The sequence below is a fragment of the Typopeltis vanoorti genome, chromosome 18 (assembly GCF_054136105.1).
Source record: "Typopeltis vanoorti isolate ZY-2024b chromosome 18, IOZ_Tvanoo_1.0, whole genome shotgun sequence".
NCBI classification, from domain to species: domain Eukaryota; kingdom Metazoa; phylum Arthropoda; class Arachnida; order Uropygi; family Thelyphonidae; genus Typopeltis; species Typopeltis vanoorti.
Window position 1 is genome coordinate 95,199,316 of NC_143566.1, and position 20,898 is coordinate 95,220,213.

At 37.0% G+C, this 20,898-nt stretch overlaps 1 protein-coding gene across 1 annotated transcript in view; it reads left to right on the forward strand.

The window, feature by feature from the left end:
* Positions 1-20,898, forward strand: part of LOC150096961 (phosphoenolpyruvate carboxykinase, cytosolic [GTP]-like) — a 203,958-nt gene that overhangs the window by 67,428 nt on the left and 115,632 nt on the right. Inside the window, exon 2 of the mRNA XM_090408517.1 lies at positions 13,810-14,076. Coding sequence (XP_090264643.1) covers positions 13,810-14,076 — 267 coding nt within the window. The remainder of the gene's footprint in view (positions 1-13,809; positions 14,077-20,898) is intronic.

Genomic DNA, 20,898 nt, shown 5'->3' on the forward strand with positions numbered 1-20,898 from the left:
ATGGAATTTAATTAAATTTGTAATTTGAACGCTCTTTTAAAAATTACTATGTACTATGGGGAAATGATTGTATTTGAGTAAAGGTATTTATGTCATTCTTCCAGTAAATAGAACTCAAAGTTCCCTTTCTGCAGATAACTCAAAAACAAATTTTGTTTTAGTTATGTAATTCTTCTCACAAATGAGCAAATCATGTACTTAGATACTGTGTTTAGTGCTACAATAAAACTTTGTTTTACTTTCTTGAATGTAGCTTAATGTCCGTAGGAGGTGAGAGGTTTTTCATTACGAAAGGTCGTTTTCATTCCCTTTGTCTCCAATTTACACCAATTTTCACTAATATAGTGTCAAAAAACATAGACTCCAATTGTTTCTGTACTGCATCTATTTAGTGATATAATAAAGGTCCTTGTTTTTCTTGCATCTGCAGTGTAGTTCTGTTCAGTAGATTGTTTATCACTATACAGGGATGTTTTCATTGCAGTCTCCCAAACTGCAATGAAATAGGCATAGTGAGCAAAAATCTGTTTATTCCTGTGAATAAAAATGAGTCCTATGTTTTATGGTGCACACCAGTGGCATTAAATAGAATATTTCCTAATTTTATTACAGAATAATTTATTTGTTCTTGTTTGGTTTCTTTGTCTGTATTGTATTTAAATATTAATAAAATCATATTTGATATTAACTCTATTAGGTTTTTTGGTTTTACTTTATTATGTGTAGTAACATGTTTTGTTTTGTGAAATTTTTAATTTCATTAGTATATGAAAGAAGTCAATGGACACCATGGCGTGAAGAATAAACAGCCATGCTGCCCACCTCAATAAGATGTAGGAACTCCTTTTGCTGTGGTGATTGCAGAAATCTTATGGGGCATTTTACTTTATTATATATAGTAATGGCATGCATTGTTTTGTTTTGTGAAATTTTTAATTTCATTAGTATATGCAATGCTTGGAAAGAAGTCAGTGGACCCCATGGTGTGAGGAACAAACAGCCATGCTGCCCTGCCCACCTTAATAAGATGTAGGAACTTCTTTTGCTGTGGTGACTGCAGAAATCTTATGGGGCATACTTTCCACAAGCATACGTTAGTGATCAGTGGGAATTTTGGACCATTCTTCCTGTAATGAGTCTACCCCACAACAGTCCAGAACCTGATGTAATAAGCTCCTGGACTATTGTGGAGCAGATGTCCCTTGACCTCACCTGACACTCCAGTTCATCTCATAGATGTTCATTAAGGTTGAGATCAGGGTTCTGTGGAGGCCAGTTGAGTGTGATGGCCATGTCCACAAGCCATGCAATGACATGGTGCATTGCCTTACTGAAAGAGACAATAGTCAGTTCCATAGAAATGCCACAAAGTAGGAAGCACTTCATTGTCAAGAACGTTCAGATATCTCTCAGACTTCAGTGTTCATGGGCACCACAAACCAGAGGTCTGAAGCCAAACCAGGAAAAACAGAACGACACCACTACCACCATCTCAGAATTTCATAGTTTGGGTTATGCACTCAAGTAAGAGTGCATATTCAAGTAAGAGATATTCACTGGGCATCCGCCACACCCATCCATCTGCTTGGTAGAGAGTATAACATGATTTGTCACTCCATAAAACAGCTTTCCAAGCTTCCTTGTCCCACTGTGCACATGCACTTTGCACCATTGAAGATGACGCTGCATTTTGGTTTGGGTAATGTGAGGCTTGCATGTTGCAGTCCTACCATGGAAACCCATGTTGTGAACCTTTTCAAAATGGCTTTGTGCAGATTTATGTTCCAGTAGATGCCATGAACTGCTCATTCAATGTGTTGGCCAATGAATGGCAGTTTTTACACATTATCCTTCGTAGCACCCTATGGTCATGTTCGGAAATGTGGTGGGTAGTACTTGTGGTTGACTCCTGCACTTCCATATCAGTATGGTATCACTGATTGTTGAGCTAGGATGGCCCAATTTGTCAACTGTTTTCCAAACAGATAGGTCTGGAACATGGCATCCTATCACAACACCTCTTTCAAACTCCATCAGTTCTCTTTTCACAGTCATTTCAGTTGCACTGACTTGGGAGCATTAGAAAATTTTCCAATTTATATCAGCTGTAAACATGACTCATTACATGGCACGATGCACCTTGCCCAGTCTGTTGACCTCTTTTCATGCAGTGTATACAGCGTGCGCGCGCGTGTGTGTGTGTGTGTGTCTATTTACCAGGTTGAGTTGTAAAATGTATTTTTTTACAACTCAACTTGTGAGTTGCGGCCAGAAAAATTTTAAAAACGCTGCTATAATGCATGGGACAACCCTCATGTCTGAAAAGAAGTGTGCTTTGTATTATGTCATAGTAACAATTGATGTGAAGTTAACAGCCTCTATATACAAGTTGCCTAGACGTGAAGATACAGCACATGCAACTTTTGTTTGCTTGTGCTCGAGTATAGGATTAAAGCAAGAATATAATTTGCCTATTATAATTTATCAAAAAATCTAATTTTGATGCTTTTGATAACATCCCTGTAACTCATTTTCCCAAGATGACCCATTGCTCTCTTCCATCTAGTCGTGTACAAAAATTTCAATTTTATCACTCCTATAAAATCCATTTTGTAACTTATACATTTCTGTCATATTCCCACTTTTTTGCGTGTCAACTTCTTCAAACTATAAACCCACGATCTATCCATCTTTATGGAGAGCATTCTCAGAGATTACTCTATAGATCATTTTGGTTACTTGCATTTAAATCCTCTCCATTAGTACTTACCAAGAAACCAAAGACCAGATCTGTATCTACCATTGCTCCTCCTCCAATACCTAGCACCTCATCTTCATGTAGAGGATTCTATGAACCTTTATACAGTGTGCAATCCTTTCATACCAAAGTGCTTAGCCTTACATTTTTTCATGTACACTATTATCCTTTCCTCATACTGTCATCCTTTTAAATCATCCTGCAGGTCATCTACCATCACCTCGATTAACTATTACTCTAGCCAGTTTTTCATCATCTTTATATGGAGTTTTTCAGTTGAAGGTGAGTTAGCCAATCTTATACGGAGGTAGCTGGGTTTTTCATTCCGCATACAGACAAACTGGCCAAAGAAAATCTCATGCAATTTGCAGACAAAAAATACTATTGGTGACATGTTGATGATAGTAGTGCTGTATGTAGCTGGAAAATTAAGTAGTGGAGGCTTGGAGTTGTGTATAGTTGGAGGAGTGAGTAGTTGGGGAGACAGGGAGATGTGTGTAGTAGAGTAGAGTGCCCTACCCTCCTGTGATGAGTCTTGGTGCTCCTTAGAGGTGTTATATAATTTATATAATTATAATATATATATATATTTTTTCAGATCCTTTCCTGTATCATTAAAGGTACAAATCGAATAGCAGTATTTCAAGTAGAGATCTCTGCAGTAGAGATTTCAAGTAGAGATCTCGCTGCTAATCACTTGCCTTCTCTTGGATTCTATTCTTCCATATACTATTTTTTGGTGTTTGCCCATCAGCCATCCTTGTATCCATATAATCAGCTTCATATCATTTCTTTTTGCTCTGAGTTCTGTGTATCCTCTTAAATGCCTTTGTAAATTACAACAGTATCACATTCCCTCAACTGCTTTGCATAATCAACACTTCAGGGTCCCGATATCACTTTGGTCATTTGTCTTTGGATCCTCTCTAGCATTTCCACATCGCAATGAAAACTAGGCTACCAAATTTGAGCACAATGGTCCATGTTTGGTTTGACTGATGTCTTATACAGAGACGCTACCACTTTCTTATCCCTATGTGTCAGTGTACTTATCATAGAATCAATACAAATGTCAATCTTCATAACACTAGTAGTGTGCCCTTGGAACTTTAGTCTATTGTTTGCCATCATCCCAAGATCCTGAATCTCATTCACTTTCTGAAGCTCAGCACCGCCATACAGTATGTAGTCTTATTCTGTACCCCAAAGTGTAGCTAGCACCTTGCATTTGTTAATATTAAAACTACAAATGCTAAAAATCTATTCAGATCTCCCTGTAGAGAATTAACATCAGCAATGCTGATGATAATTCTAATAAAATTTGCATCATTGGCAAATATTTGAAGATCCCCAGTCAAGGAAGTCAACATGGAAGACTGTTGCATCAGTTGGAGAATATGGGTTTGGATGTGGATAAGAGGATGGATGGCTGACTGACAGATATCAAACAGTGGTATACAGGGGATATGAGTCTGCATGATTTAATATCTCCGTATCTCCTGTCCCTGCCTCTCTATCTTCCAGCCACCATCCTGCTGTTGAAGAAGAGGCTTTGATTCTCAGACTGACATCATCTCTTAAACCAAATTCTTAAATCCCTCATCCAGACTCACCTTCTGGGAATGGATATCACACATCAGTTGAATGACTACCTCCATGTTGAATTCTCTGAACACTTCATGCCTCGTCAACATCAGCCTACGTTTCATTCTACAATGACTTTGTTAAATAGGAAGCAGAGGAAGAGGGCCTATGCAGCTATGCAGGTCCTCTATAAAAAGAATAGATGGCAATGTGCCAAAACCATCCTTGACGGTGCTTCCCCTCTACCTCTCGCAGACTTACATGATGATTTTGTTAAATTCTGGAGTACAGTCTTTTCTGCTCCACCTTCACACTTCCCTGATTATGATAACCAACCTACAATATTGAGGTCCTTTCCTGCCCTTCAAATATACCAGCCGGTCTTCATCCAGAAGATAAAAGCAACTCTTCCATCCAATTTCTCTGCCTCCGAACCTGATGGCTTTTCTGCATCTAGGCTTCAGAAGGTGCCGTTGAAGATTCTTCAAGACTTAGTGGACATTCTCCTTTCCAGTAAAGCAATACCATCACCATACCTACGTGCTTCAAGAACTCTCTTCATTCTGAAGATAGAAAATTCAAGCTGTGCATCAGACTTTAGACCTATTACCATCTCCCCTGTGATACTTCGACTCTATCATAAAATCTTAGTTAAACGACTTCAGCAACATATGCAGCATAATTATAGACAGAGGAGAGCTTTTGTCCCTTTGGACGGCTATGCCGAGAATATATCTTCTTTCTTCTCTTCTCTCTCTCTCTCTCTCTCTCTGATTCTCTACATCACCTTAAACCTCTATATATGGCATCGCTGGACCTCCAAAAGGCCTTTGATAGCGTCTCTCTTCCTGCTCTCCTTCAAGCACTGTCTATTGCTGGATGTCCAGAACCCTTTCTTTCCTATGTTATGGAGCTATACTTCGGTAGCTCCATCACTATCACTACAAGGTCCCATGCAACTTCTATTCTCGCAGTGCGGGGTGTTTGCCAGGGTGATCCTCTATCTCCCCTTTTCTTTAACTGTGTCATAGATGAGTTTCTTCACTCTCTTCCCAGCCATATAGGCTACTCTCTAGGCGCTTCTTCCTTTAATGCTATGGCCTTTATGGATGATCTTATTCTCGTAACCTCTACTAAGATAGGCTTGCAGGAACTCCTTGACCGGGCAGTTGACTTCTTCTATATTCGAGACCTTTCTATTAATCTTTTTTTTTTTTTTAATTTTAAATTAAATTTAATTATTTTAAATTAAAATATTAATAAAAAGAAGTCATGCTCTTTAGTTCTTGTCCTCTCTGGTCATGACAAGAAGCTTAAGGTCGAGACTATAGAGTTTACCCTGCACGGTTGCATGCTTTGACCATCCAGAGTGGAGATACCTCGCTATCATGTTCACCCAAAGGGAAGATCTTCTGTCCCTTCTATCCCAGAAGCTGGGATCACTTCTTTGAGGAAAGCTCCTCTCAAGCCCCAACAAAGACTGTTTCTCCTTTCCCACTATCTCCTACCTCGTTTTTACCACAAGTTGGTGCTTGGTATGACATATATCTCATTACTGTCCCGAATGGACAGGGCTATCAGACGTGAGATCATGGCTCCGACTGCCACCTGACGCCCCTACTGCATATTTCCATGCGATGGTGATGGATGGTGTGCTCGGGGTTCCATCACTTAGATGGCTGATCCCATGCCTGCGGCTCTCAAGAATTGCAAAGTTAGAACTATCTTTTTCCCCTATCTGTAGAGAGGCTTTCTATAGCCCATTAATACAAGAAGACTTTAGGCAGACTAAAGGCTGGTCCCATTATCAAGGTACCTTAATCGAGTCAGCACCTGCAGAACACAAGAGGTGAGCATCTCTGTTGCACTGTTCTGTAGATGGTGCTCCTTTAAAAGAGTCATATCTAGTGCTTCCCCAGCATGATTGGGTAAGGGATGGCACTAGACTCCTTCCTGGGTTCGAGTATATTGACCTTATCAGGACGAGGATCAATGCCCTGCCTACTCGAGCCTGCACAGCTCGATGGGGTAGTGACGACTCAAACTGTAGGGTTGGCTGCCACTACAGTGAAACATTGTCTCATATAGCCCAATGTTGCTTCTGCACCCATGGGGTCTGCGTGCAGAGGCATGATACTGTGGTCTCCATTCTGAACAACCACTTTAAGAACAAAGGTTGGGAGACCGCAGTGGAACCACATTATAGGACCTCTGCGAGTTTGCGTAAGCCAGACAGTGATTAAAAGAGATGATGTTTGGATAGTTGATGCCTAGGTAGTGGGAACAGGACACCTACTAGCCTATAGCCATAATAATAAGGTAAACTATTACAAGAATAACCAAGATCTAGTTAGTAAGATATGGGATGAACATGGGGCAACTCAGAGGTTTACCAGCGCCACCATTACTTTACATGGTGTATGGAGCGCAGATAGCTATAAGGACTTAAAACAGCTTGAGTTTATGCAGAAGGTTATAAAAGTTCTTTCTTTGAGGACCCTACAGGGCACACTGGTGTCATGGTGTTGCTACTAGAGAATGACTACAATGATAACTAGAACAGACATAGGGTAAAACACTTGTAAAAGGCTTAGGCCTATATCCAGTCTGGACGAGATGTCTGGATGTGATGTAAGGGTAATACTGCCTATAACTAGTACAAAGATTAATAAAAAAAAAAAATAACTACTGGTGTACCACAAAGATCAGCCCTTGGGATGTCAGTTCAATGTTAGTAATTGTAAAGTCATGCACTTTGGCATGATTACATATCCAATGTCATATTATATTGGTGAGATTATGCTTGAAGAAACTGACCAGGCTAGTGATCTTGGAGTATTAGTAGGTAGAAAGTTGAAGTTCAAGGGCCATGTAGCAAAGATTGCAAATACAACTCAAAAGATAATTGCAATGCTGAAACGAACTTTATTATGTTCGTTTCAGCATTGCAGTTATCTCAAAATGACATTATGACTGCATAATGTCATTTTGCCTCTTTACAAGGCCTTGATAATACCTCACTTAGACTACCATGTGTAGGTCTGGTCTCCTAGTTTCCGTTGTGATTCTGATTCAGTGGAGAGAGTGCAAAGGGGAGAGTGTTAAAAATGATATCAGGATTTTAAAATACTGATTATGAAGACAGATTGAGAATTTGTAGACTGCAGACACTAGCAAACAAGAGAAAGAGAAGGGTGATATGATAGAGACTTACAAACTTCTGAAAGGGTCATACAGGATTTCAGTTGACGGAATTTTTCATTTTATGAAGGGTGGGGAAAGGACGAGATGGCATTAGCTGGTGCGTGTAGTATGTAGCCTCCCTCGATGAGTCCATGACTCCCTGGAGTTCTCTGTTAATAATGATATTTAACATGATGAATAAATAACTTATAAGGTAATATAAATTGCTGGAACTAATGAATAATTTCAATCAATATGTTGAATGAATTGCATATACCTGAAATTCTTTAATTTAAAATAGCTTAATTGATTTTGTCTTCTAATAGTATTGATGGCCAAAATTTATATTGCCATTAAATTAAATATACACTTATATTGATTCTTGTGAACTAATGATAATTTTTATACTAATGATGGTATTGGTGGTTGGGGAAAGATTACTCGGTAATGTGTAATTTAATTTAATTTTTTTTTTTTTTTTTAATATCATTCCCCTTACACAAGAGGACACAAAACTTATAACCTAACAATCCATGGTTAGGCAAGAAATTAGAATGAGCCTATTGATGAATTTTTTGAAATTCTGTAGTGCCAAAGGACACAAGGCTGAGATTGGTTGGATAAAGGTGGATTACAGTTTGTTGAAAAGGAAACATGGATTATAGAAAGGTAGAAGTTGTGTCCAGTAACCTTAATAAAAGACCAGAAGGCTTATCTGCTATTTGTTAAGGGGGACAAGTTTTCTGCATTTGACTCTCAGAATGTGATGGCTATGAAAATCAACAAACTCTGATGTCAGATGGGTCAGATGTAGAGGTTGCATACTGTATTATCGACTGGTTTTTTACTTGAACCATTTAAGATATGCTGAATTTTTACCTTGGACTACCATGCCATTATTAGAGAACCAGAGTTGGGATAGTAGTTGGTGGGGGGGTTGTACAGATTAGGGAATGAAGTCCCTCATTTTAGCAAAATTGGAAGAATGGAAACAGTAATTATATAATGGAAAAGAGGCAACAGAAATCCCAGGGGTCTTTTCAGTTGGTTCTGTTACAGTGCCAGAGGATACATGGACAAAGTGTGGTGAGAGTTGTGAGGTGGAGACACTGACATCTACAGTGTATTGGAGGGAGAGCTGATTAAGAAAAGATCCAGATTAGAGATGTTTAGGATTCAGTATTGGTATGAGTCTCAGATTATTACTGACAGTTAATAATTTACTTTTGCTACCAGCTTAATCTGTGAATTTAGAGAAGGGTAGTTAATTTGAATTATGAGCATTGAAATCTCCAAGGAAGATCTTACTGTTTGGGTAATTAGCCTGCAGAAAATCAACCTTCAGAGAGAAATAATAATTATATTTTATTATTATTCTTCATCATTGTAAATTGTGTGACGAACACACAGTTGCAAACGCCATGAGATGCAATGTCTACTCATCTGTGCTTCATCTCATAGTGTCCTCCACGTAGTCCAAAGACTAAGGAGGACGCTCTGCACCACATGACCTGCAGTCTGCACTACTAAATCCTCCATCTACACACTACTGTATTTACTTGAATATAACTCGCACTTTTTTCATGATGCAAGATATATATGAGGATTTTCGGAAATTAAAAGTTTTTCAGGAAAAAACTAAATTGACATTTATAATTAACTCCTCAGTATTTATTATAATTGCTTACATTATTTATATAATAAATGCATTTAAATTTTAATTATCAACGTTATTTAACAGTTGCCCTTTTTTTTAAAAAAAAAAGGGCAACTGCTAAACAGAAAGTCTTGGCAATTTCTGGCGAAATCGTGTCCCAAGCTCTTAAAATCCAGTTGCACAACAGTATTAACGATGGTCTCTTTATCTTCCCTGCCAGAGTCAGGTCTTAGCTGCCGGCTGCATCTACTCTGTATGGAATTTTCATATGTAGTCCTTGAATAGTTTGTTGACCGATACATCCAAGGGCCATAGACAAGGTGTTAGACCACCAGTAATAATGGCCACATCGGTCTTCACATCCAAAAGTTGTTTTATTAATTCAGGTCTTAAGCATCCCGAAACTATCCTACATGAGAAGAGCTGGGCATTGAAATAAGCCCCTGGCCATTTGTCCGAAACTGTTCTAATCCGATCTTGAACCATTGTAGTGTCCATCCACCCTTTTTGTTGAACTCTTACATTAATTTCAGGAGGAAATTTCCCCTTAGCATTGTTTTCCTTTTGAATATTACACAAAGAGGCAACTTTCTTCCATCTACAGTAACTGAGAGCATGATTATGCATCGCGATTTTTCGCTTCCAGTTGTGTGCATTGTCGCACTTTTTTCATTGGCTATTTGTGATAACATATACAGGTATCCCTTGATTAACACGATTAATTAATCCCTCGATGTTGCTGCGTATATCAAAATCGTGTTAATCAAATGTAATAATCAATGGTAAAAATTACAATTTGTCCATGATCAGTCACTATATTAATAATTTGTTTTTTATGGTACTCTTTTAGGAAATATAAAAAATGTATGCAAAGTAAATGTTTAATAAATGTTTGTACCTACATTAGTTACTGCAATTTTTTATCAAAAAAAGTTATCAAGAGTCGTTTGAACAGTTTTAGTTTTTTCCTATCAGCATAAGTTCTACGATAATAAGCAAAATCACTCTCTAGACCTCGGCAAACAAACAGTCTTTGATTAACATCCGTATCCGTATCCATTACTTGCTGCTTAAGCGATTCTAAACTGCGAAATATTCCATCCAGTTCTTTAATTGTTATCTCCTTTGGAACCTCATCTTCACATTCCATTTGTTCGTTGTCTTTATATGCACGTTGTTGTTCAATTTCAAGAAGATCGTTGTCACTGAAATCTTTTGAATTTGAATCCAATAATTCTTTAACATCTTCTGCATCAACACCATCAAAAACAAGATCTTCACCAATTGCATGTTGTTCACAGGATTTTGAAAACCACCTAAGTCATTAGCAAATTCTGGCAAAAGGTTTTTCCAAACAGCTCTCATGCAGCTAGAAAACACTTGCTCCCACGAGCATGAATGTTTTCAATTGCATGTTTAATGTTAAATTTTTTCCAAAATTCTTGGAGTGTAATCGCATTTTCTCTTGTTGTTTCTACTGCCTTTGAGAATGTCTTTTTAAGAAAATAGGCTTCGAAAGTTGCAGTGACACCCATGTCCATAGGTTGTAGCAGTGATATCGTATTTGGTGGAATCTTAGTAAATTTAAATGCGCATTAATTAAAACTCTTGCTGCGTATATAAAGGGATTGTCGCAATTAATTTCGGCGCATTAATCAAATCCTGCATTAAGCAAAATCGCATTAAGCAAGGGATACCTGTAGTTACTACTCTTCCTAAGTTGAATCGCATAGTGATGCAAAGATTGATGAAATCGCAAGATTGATGAAAATCCATCACTCTATCCTCAATCTTATGGCCGATGATTGTTGAGTTGAAATGCTGATTCCCTTAAACAAAATTCTAAAATATCTGAAACTGCCATAACAACATTCACTATCTATTTCTTAAAGTTTTCAACTTGTTTTGTGTGCGAGGTATATGCGAAACCTTTTCATTTCTTTTTTCATAAAGTAAAATCAGGGGTGTGAGATGTACATGAGGGCAAGTTATACATTATATCATCTGCTACCCACTAACTTTTGTGTTTTTATCTGTTAATTTGCATGTGTTCTATGATCAGTTAGTTTGCATGCAGGATGAAAATCCCAGGTTTCTAGGAGAAAAAATGCTACTGCTTCCATATGGGATTGGCTAACTCTCCTTCAGTTGAAAAAGCACATATAAAGATTATTCTCGTCGATTTTGAAGGGCACATGTCCCAAATTCTTCTGACTACTACAGTGGCACATTAATGCTTCCTGTCTTCTTTCAGCTAAAAGACATCAGATGGATCTTAACTTAGACAACAAAAAGTCTTCCACACTTGATGGCATCTTCCCCAGTAGTCTTTAAATACTATGCTTCATACCTAGCACCTTCTGTATCATCTCTGCAATCTTATACTCAGCTGGCACATTTTCCACTATGTGGAAGCAAGCATATATTCATCTATTCCAAAAAAAAAAGACAAAAGTCTACATCTGCTGACAAATCAGCATCATCTCAGTCCTCTCTAGAATAACGGAGATGGGTATTACAGTCAACTTCTCATCTATCTTGAGTCCCACCAGTATGGATTCTGCCTTTCTAGATCCATGACAGATCTCTCAGCCTACATTGCCCTCTGCTAGACACGTGCCATGTAAAGGTTTGTAGAATATCACATGAGTTGCTCTTGACATTTTTAGACCATTTGATTATGTCTAAAAGTGAGGCCTGCTTATTAAATTGCCATTCTTTGGTCTATCTTCCATCCTCTAATTTAATGGCCAGCTTTCTCTCTGGTCATTCACTGCATGTCATGATGGATGACTTCCTCCCTCTTTGATGTTCTCTGCGAAAAATGCAGGAGTGCCTCAGGGCTGTGCTTTATCACCTATCTTCTTTCTCTTTATACATTATTGACCCTTTTCTCATTGATCAATAGGCCTGTCCACAGTTTTAATGATATTAAAACATTGCACTTCATTAGTAAAATGACAGTACTCAACCTCCCAAGCTTCAAGATCATCTAGGTCCAGTGGCCTTAAACACTGATTTCACTCTCAATTAAACCATATTCTTCAGTGGGGTGAGGATAGCCTGGTTACCTTCACTTCTTCCAAAACAGTTTGTCTTCTTTCTCTCAAAAAGAACTTCATCTTACTTTCCTTTGCATTCAATAAAACAAATCACTACACAAGATTAGAGCTCTTTCATTGGCCTGACATTTACCAGCCTTTCCTTGCATGAGCATATCACATCAGTAGCTTGCTTAGAGTCCAAAACACTGGGCATTCTTTTTCTGCACAAGACATGATCACTTTTTTCACCCATCCAACAAACTCTGCAAATCCCAAATCTACTCACCCTTAGAATACCACTCACATGTTTGGGATAGTGCACCTAAACCCTCCCTAAGAATTTATCAATTGACATTATGTGATTTGGTCTCTTATACCAGAAAACCATTTCTAATTCACCACTAACAGATAATCATTTGGAAACTAAAGGTAAGTTCCAAACCTTGGCTATTAGAAACTCTGGTCCTGTCCCAACCCACACACTAGAATTTATTACATAATGACTTGTAAAACACAAACTGACCAACCAACTCTAACAGACTTGTTAATTCACTACCTGATCTGCCAGACAGGATTTGAACCCAGATCTTTTCAGACAAAGGGCAGATGTTGCAACATTCTTACTACCAAGCTGTGTGGTTTATTGGAGAAAGTTAGTCTCTATTTCTTGATAAGAAGTTATGCTTTTCAGAATGAATGATTTAATGAATGAAATGCTAATTAACAATAAGATTTTGGTAATCGTCACTCCATTGTTTTGATATTGTGCTGGATGTACGCAGTATAGTGCAATTTTAAATGCAATTATGCTGTTTATTTCTCTCACTGTTCAGCTCTAATATATAAATTAATTACTTAATGACTTGTACATGGTCAAAACTAACTCAAAATTAAATCCTGTAGTGGAATGAATTAGCTCTGATCTTCACAATTAGATTTCTTTCTGAAGTAAGGTAAACAAGGTAAGGTAACATTTTGAAAGTGATAACACAGATGGTTCTGGTCTTCTTGCAGTGTCTTCCAGATTACTTGCAAACATCATGATACAGTGAAGTACTGCTTTGTTTATTGAATGAAAATTAAACTGGACAAAATACTTCAGAAAACTTAACTGTAGATTATAATTATTTATATTAATATTGCTTTTTATATTACAAAAATTCTAGTGTGTGTGGGGGTAGAATAGAACAAGAGTTTCTAATAGCCAAGGTTTGGAACTTTCCTTTGGATTTTCCAAATGATTATCTGTTAGTGGGGAATTAGAAATGGTATTTTCTGCATGCAAAGTCATCAAAGAACTTGTGAAAAGTGAAGTTTATTCCATCTTGTTGGTTTATTATGTAGTGTAAAAAAATAAATAAAAAAATACTAATAATAAAATATACAGTACTTAAAATAACCACATCGCTATCTCCATGTCTTTTTGCTATCCCAATTTTATTTACCTGATGTCAGCAATTGGAACTAAAACTGCAAGCATCTAAGTTTCACCTGTTGCCTGATAACTATTAGTATTGTGATAATTTCTGTGAGAGATAATTATTGTATTATGTTGAATATTACATAAAGTTAATTTGTTTTAGGTATGGAAGGATTCTGGCTAAGAAATCACTGGGTGCTAGGCAAGATGTTCAACATTTGGCACCGGCATGCATTAGGATGCTTAGTGTTCTTCACGGAGATATGAATCAACTGAAGCCAGATGTCAGAGCTTATATAGAAGAAAAGGCTCGCCTCTGTCATCCAGATGGGATTCATATATGTGATGGTAGTGATGCTGAAAACGATCACCTGCTTAGTCTAATGCAGAAACAAGGAATGATTGTTCCATTGACAAAATATGAAAATTGGTATTGTAGTTTATTAGTTTTTGTATATATATTTTTGAATTTTAATATAAACTAGCATCCTATAAGAATTAAGTATAGTGGGTGTCCACTTACTTTAAGTAATTGAAACCAAAAAATCTCTTAATAATCAAATTTCACAATCAGCAATGGAGATAATCTCCCTACCCTCAGAAATGAGACAAATTGTTGTCTTGTGTTGCTGTTATGATATAAAATTTGGCCAATCAGCAGGTGTGATTGGTTAATTGCAGAGTGGTTAATGCACTTCCTTTTGCAATCAACATGCTACAGATTTGAATCCTGCCACGGCTATGGATGTTTATGAATGTCTTCAAGTAGGAGAATTTCATTGTGCATTTTCATTGGAGGCCTGAAGTGGCTTGGAAAAATGTTCTGTGTTTGCTCTTTAGACCTGGATTTCCAAATTATGTAGAAAACCAATATTTTTTTTTTTAAATATAAAAAATAAAAAAACCCATAGCTCACCTATTTAATGCACTGCAGATGACCTTTCATGTCTAGGAGTCACGTAAAAATATGTATATATATAGATGGTGCTTTAATAAAGAATATGTGAAAAATATGTTATAGCCTTTCCTTTTTCAAGAAAATCTGTATGTTGAAATAAACACAACTGTAAATTATATTTCAGTCTAACAGACAAGCTTAGGTGTTGAGTGTTATTCATAACTTATTTTAGCAGTATTAAATACACCAGACAAACTACTGTCTGGTGTATTTATTTTGGATGCCCCTTCATACAGGATTAGACGGAAGAAAACTAATGTGCTATTTAGAAGTCGTTACAGATCAGAAAGATTATTTTTAGTCAGCCATGGCTTTGAAGAATTCTAACAGGAACAAATATGGTTGCATTAATTTGCCAAAAATTTGGGAGACTTATCTTAAGATCAACTCCTACATAGCTGTAATACTTCTTTTTTTTTTACAACATTATAGGATGCCAAATTAGGACTTTATACCTTTTTGTCCATTATAATTTGAATTGTTTCACATACTCATTGTCACATATAAACTATAACATGCTGATTTGAACCTGACTATTATTTATAAGACTATACACTTTTTTATATGATGTTCGTCAAGTAGCTTTATTTTATTATTCTACATGTTTCGCCAATATTTTTTTTTTTACATTAATTACTTCATGAACCATAACGAATAAATCATGTTCCCGAGACACGCGCATTGCCTCGTTCAACACTAATTTTTTGTATGAATTAGAACCATCAGTTATAACCTAGTCTGTTAGCTTCATATAGCTTACTAGTTTGTATTCCCTGAAGATGCCGATAGAAAAATATTGGCAAAACATGTAGGATAATAAAATAAAGCTACTTGACGAACATCATATAAAAAAAATGCTGATTTGAAATTTAGTAAAATATAAGCCAGTTAATAAACATCTTTTTTATAAAATAATTCATTTGGTGTTATTAATACCATTAAAATAAGTTATAAAATTACATTTCAGTAATAATAGAATTGCATTGATTTTCTTTTGAATTGCATTTCAGTAATTCAAAAGAAAATCATGGTAGTACAGATGGCAAGTCAAGTGATATTGTAGTATTTGGACACCTACTGTATTGAAAATTTGTTCTTTCATGGCCTAAATAGATTAGGAAGTATAGTAATTGATACTTTATCAGACCACTTAATGGCTGTGTGGTACAACGTACTGATCATTTCTGTAGCTGATCATACTAATGCTGAACTACCAGCTACTAGCTTATGATCAGTAGAGATTACTTGTATGTCATATGAATTAAATATTGAGTGGTCAGATAACTGCATCACTTACTGTATTAACAAATTCAACTTGGTATCAGAATATAAGTTTGATATAGCAGAATTCTGTTGCCAACTTTTTCAAGTTCTATATGCTGGTGTTACACTTATGCACCTACTGAGAGTTCACTTATGAAGGATCTAACTTTCTGATATAGGATTGTTGTGGTGTTGAGCAGAGAGTTTTTGTTTTTTTAAGCCTTGGTCTGGTTTCTGAGCAGAACATAGGCTTGTGCTTACTGATGCTTGCCATATGATGAAGGGATTTTTGTCTGCCACTGCAGCATATTGGCGAGTTTTTGGTACAATTCTGGAACACAACCAAGAGATTCATAAGGAGTAATAAGTGGCCTTTTTTTAGAAAGAGAGCCTTTTTTTAGGTCACTTATGAGGTGTTGGAACCTCAGAAGATTTGAACAAACTCATCTGCTGGGAATCTGAGTTAAATGTTAGGCTCATGCATGCATGCTGATGGGCTGAGCTTGATGTTTGGTTCATGATGGGCTTTTACTTGTTACTTTGTAATACTGGTTCTTGACATGCTGTTACCTGCTGCTGTATTGAGCTTGGGACTTGCCATAGTGGCAGGCTTTGCTGGCTGTGGTTCACACAGTGTTCTTAAGTGGGGCCAAGATTCATAAGAGGCCCAGTCAGTCATCCCAAAAATTGGTGTGATCTTTTAGATTACTTGCTAGTTTTTGGGATGATCTGCATGTTTCATTTGCATGGTCTCCAATGAAAGCCAACAATTCAAAACAACTGTTAGGCCAGTGAAACTTTAATCAGAAGTATACTAATAAAAAGTGAATAGATGGGCCTGCAGAGTCTGTCTTTTAAGTAGTGCACAGTGATTATATTCTCATAAGTTCTCTGGTAAACATGGAAACTTTTTAAGCTTCAGTTTATTTGGTGCAAAAAATGCTGGATTGATAATATCCTCAGTATCCACGAACTAGCAGTTATTTAGTATTTTCTCATTATGAGTTAGTCATCTGAACATTTCCGTGTGTGTGTGTGTGTGTGTGTGTGTGTGTGTGTGTGTGTGTGTGTGTGTGTGTGTGTGTGTGTGTGTGCATGCACGCATAGAAAGAAGTCTTTCCCACACAAGAGGTTGTTGGCTTGTCTCATACAGAGGTGATTTTTCCTCTTGGAAAGTCAGAGTTTTCATCCATTCATATATGTGATGGTAGTGATGCTGAAAACGATCACCTGCTTAGTCTAATGCAGAAACAATTTTCTGCATTAGACTAAGCAGAAGAATACATGCAATTTACAGACATAATGCAATATACTCATAGCCTTAGTTATTTTGGCTGTAAATCCCAAAACAAACAAACAAATATATGAGGTCACTAGACCCATGAAACAACAATATTGTGTGGCAAAAGGAAAAAGGAAAGAAGCTATTGATGTGCTTCTTGAAAACAGTTGGTGGTTGGTAATCAGTGGGGTAGCAGCAGCTCTTGATTTTACATATTTAGAGGAAAGTGGAAGCTAACTTGAAAAGACACAATGCAGAAATAGCAAGTAATTGAAGGGAATCTGTGAGATGACTGATTAACTGGATTATCCTCTTCTGGATTTCTTCAAGCTTTCTTGGAGAGAGGAGGAGAGTTGGTGTATTGTCAGATTAGGGATGTATATAGTGTTAGAAGTATTCAGGCAAGAAGTAGTCTTCAGTAGAAGAGGACACATTTTTTTGGAGGCTAAGGACTATGAAGATGATGTGTTTGTGATTAGTTAGATTAAGTTAGTCCAAGAAAATAAATATGATATTGAGTGAAGAACTAATTATTATCAGAAGTAAGAGGGAAAGTGAAGTGAGATCTTTCATGTGAGAAATAAGACAAACCTGCATTTTGGTGGCATAAAAGTTTGTTAGATTACTCTCATCCCACTAGAGAATGGAAACGAGATCAGTGTTTACAACATTTGTTTTGGATGATCTTGAAATTTGGATCATTTGAGTACTGCAAAGCTTGTTGATTGAAGAAGAGGAATGAGAGGAAGAAGAGGAATGTTTCTAGATAAGAGGCATACTCTTATCTAGAAACTATGCATACACTTAATTTTGAAGTTAAGAAGAAACGTTTATTCTTAAAGTTAAGAAGAAACGGTCATTCACTGTGTACTTCCACCTAAACAAAAGTTTAGGTGAAAGTACACAGCCCTTGGTTAGCCTGACATTGATAGAGATGACCAAAGAGAGAAAATCATTCAGCATGGTTCATTAAAACTAGACCAAACTGGCAGTCCAGTCTAAAAGGACTGACTGTAATCTAGTGCTTTGGTAAGGGGACCCCCATGCCAGACTCAATCAAATGACGTTTTGAAAATGTCAAGCACAACCACATGATTTCTCCAGAACTCCTTCCATGGCATGTGTCCAAAGGTGAATGAGGTTGGTTACAGGATATGATGTGGTGTGTGGAATGAAAGCAGTAGAATCCATACTGGTGATCACTAATTAATTGGTGATAATTCAGGGTGTGAATAATTTTGCTGTTGATGACCACCTTTGTTTCAAGTGGATTAAGCAAAGCGAGGGCTGTGAGACTAATTGGACTGACTTATCTCTTTTTTTTTAGGGATTAGCTGGATATTTGTTTGCTTCTATGCTTTGGGTAGATGCAGATGAATATGACTGTTTGAATAGGTAATATAGGGTGAGTATCAGTTTTTGCATGCAAATTTTGAACACAAATGAGGTAGGGATATAACTGCCCAGACCACAAGTCTGGTTGGTATTCAGAGGGATGATTTTTCTGATGTGCCTTTAGTGAAAGATAGAGAAGACATGCAAGTGAGGTGTTTGTAATATAGTGGAAGGTGATTTTCCTTGGGCATTTATACAAGAATTGGAAAAGATTGATGCTAAGAGTCTTATCTTTGGATGAGGTTACTGTGTACTATTGTTAGGATGTGAAAAAGATAGAAGCATGGAAGAACAGAAATTGTTCTCGGTAGCCTTAGGAGGGACTAGAAGGCTCAACTGCCATTTGAGTAGGAGGAAAGATTTCTGCACTTTGGCCTTTTGAAAGTTTGATTTGAATTTGTTGATGGGTTTTTGAGCTATTGCAGCCATAGTGTAAATTGAGTGCAGAACTGGGATTCTGATTTGAATCATTCAAGAGATGTTGTAATTTTATGTTAGACAGCTTTGGTATACTTAGAGGACCAAGTCTTGGATAGGTGGTCAGGGATTTTGTGTGTAGTGGTGGGCAATGGCTCTCATTCCAGCAAAGATTATTTCAGTTATTTGGTCACAGCAGGCATTTGGAAATAGTAATCAGACTACAAAAAAGAGGTGTAGAAATCATGCAGGTCATTCCAGTTGGTACTGTTGTATAGCAAAAAAGACATAGCCCATATTGATTGCATGAAGTTCAGTCTATAAAAAAGGAAGGTGGATACACGAGGAGTACCAATGCAATCTATAGTATATTTGAAGAGAGAGTAAAAATCTCGAATTGCAAATAAAAGTTGAGCAGCTCTCAGATGTGAACTGTAGACTAAAATACAGAAAGATTATTGAAAAGAAAATGAAAGAGTTTGAGAACAGGAATCAAACCCTGGAGACTCAGTGGCAAACTCTGAAGAAAACATTGATTGATTCTGCCAGAGAGGCATGTGGTGAGGTTGTGTGCAAGGATAAAAAAAATCAGAACTCCCTGGTGGACACAGGAAGTTAAAGAGGCAGTGAAGGAAAAGAAGAAAGCATATCAAAAGTTCCTGGCAAATAAGTCAGCTTTTACTCTTACAGAATACAGAGACAAATGTAAGAAAGCAAAACAGTGTGTAAAACTAGCTAAACAAAAGTTATGGGAGGACTTTGGCAAGAATATAGAAAATAAATATCAAGAAGGTGGCAAAATATTCTGGAGGTTGTTGAAGAAGCTTAGGAATGGAGGAAAGAGTGCTGTAAAAGGAGTTAGAGATGATAAAAAAGGTGACATGAAAACGGTAGAAAAAGATATCCTTGAAGTATGGAGTAATTACGTTGAAAAATTGCTAAATGAAACAAGCAGTGATGACAGCACAGTGATAAAAAAACACTGACCAGGCATGCAGTCAGGAATACATATCCATACTTGAAGTAGAAAAAGCCATCAAACGCTTGAAATGTGGAAAGGCAGCAGGAGTAGATGATATTCGACCAGAAATGCTGAAGTATGGTGGTATAAAAGTCTTACAGTGGCTGCACTGCATAGTTCAGAAAGCCTGGACAGAGGGACGAATTCCCGATAATTGGAGTAGAGCTCTCATAGTACCCATATATAAAAAGGGAAATAAAACTGAATGTGAGAATTACAGAGGTATTTCCCTACTGAGTGTTCCTGGCAAGATCTATGCAAGTATACTTGAGAAACGGTTGAGAAGAATTGCGGAAGAAAAGCTTGGTGAAGAACAAGCTGGATTCAGGCCAAATAGAGGCTGTCAGGATCATATCTTCACTTTACGACAAATAGTCGAGAAAGCATGGGAATATAACAAAGATCTGTATTTAAGTTTTGTCGATTTGGAAAAGGCATATGACAAGGTGCCAAGAGAGAAGCTATTCAATACGCTGCAGTTATATGGTGTCAATGGGGCATTATATCAAGCAATACTTAGTCTTTATTTGAGTTGTAAGTCAGCAGTTAGAATTGAAGGAAGTACAGGAAGATGGTTTAATGTTAAATCTGATGTGAAACAAGGATGTACATTATCCCCTCTGTTATTCATTATCTATATGGATCACATTATGAAGGAAAGTGGTATTAAACCTGATATCAAAATTGGAGATGTTAATGTCAGCTCTTTGCTTTATGCGGATAATGTTATACTTCTAAATAAATCCGCTACAAGTCTGCAAGATTCCCTGAGTAAATTGAATAACTGTTGTAATAGATATGGTATGAAGGTCAGCAATAAAAAGACAAAGACAATGAAAATAGGCAGAATCATTGAAAATGTCAACTGTGTTGTGAATGGAGAACCTGTGGAACAAGTAAAACATTTCAGCTATTT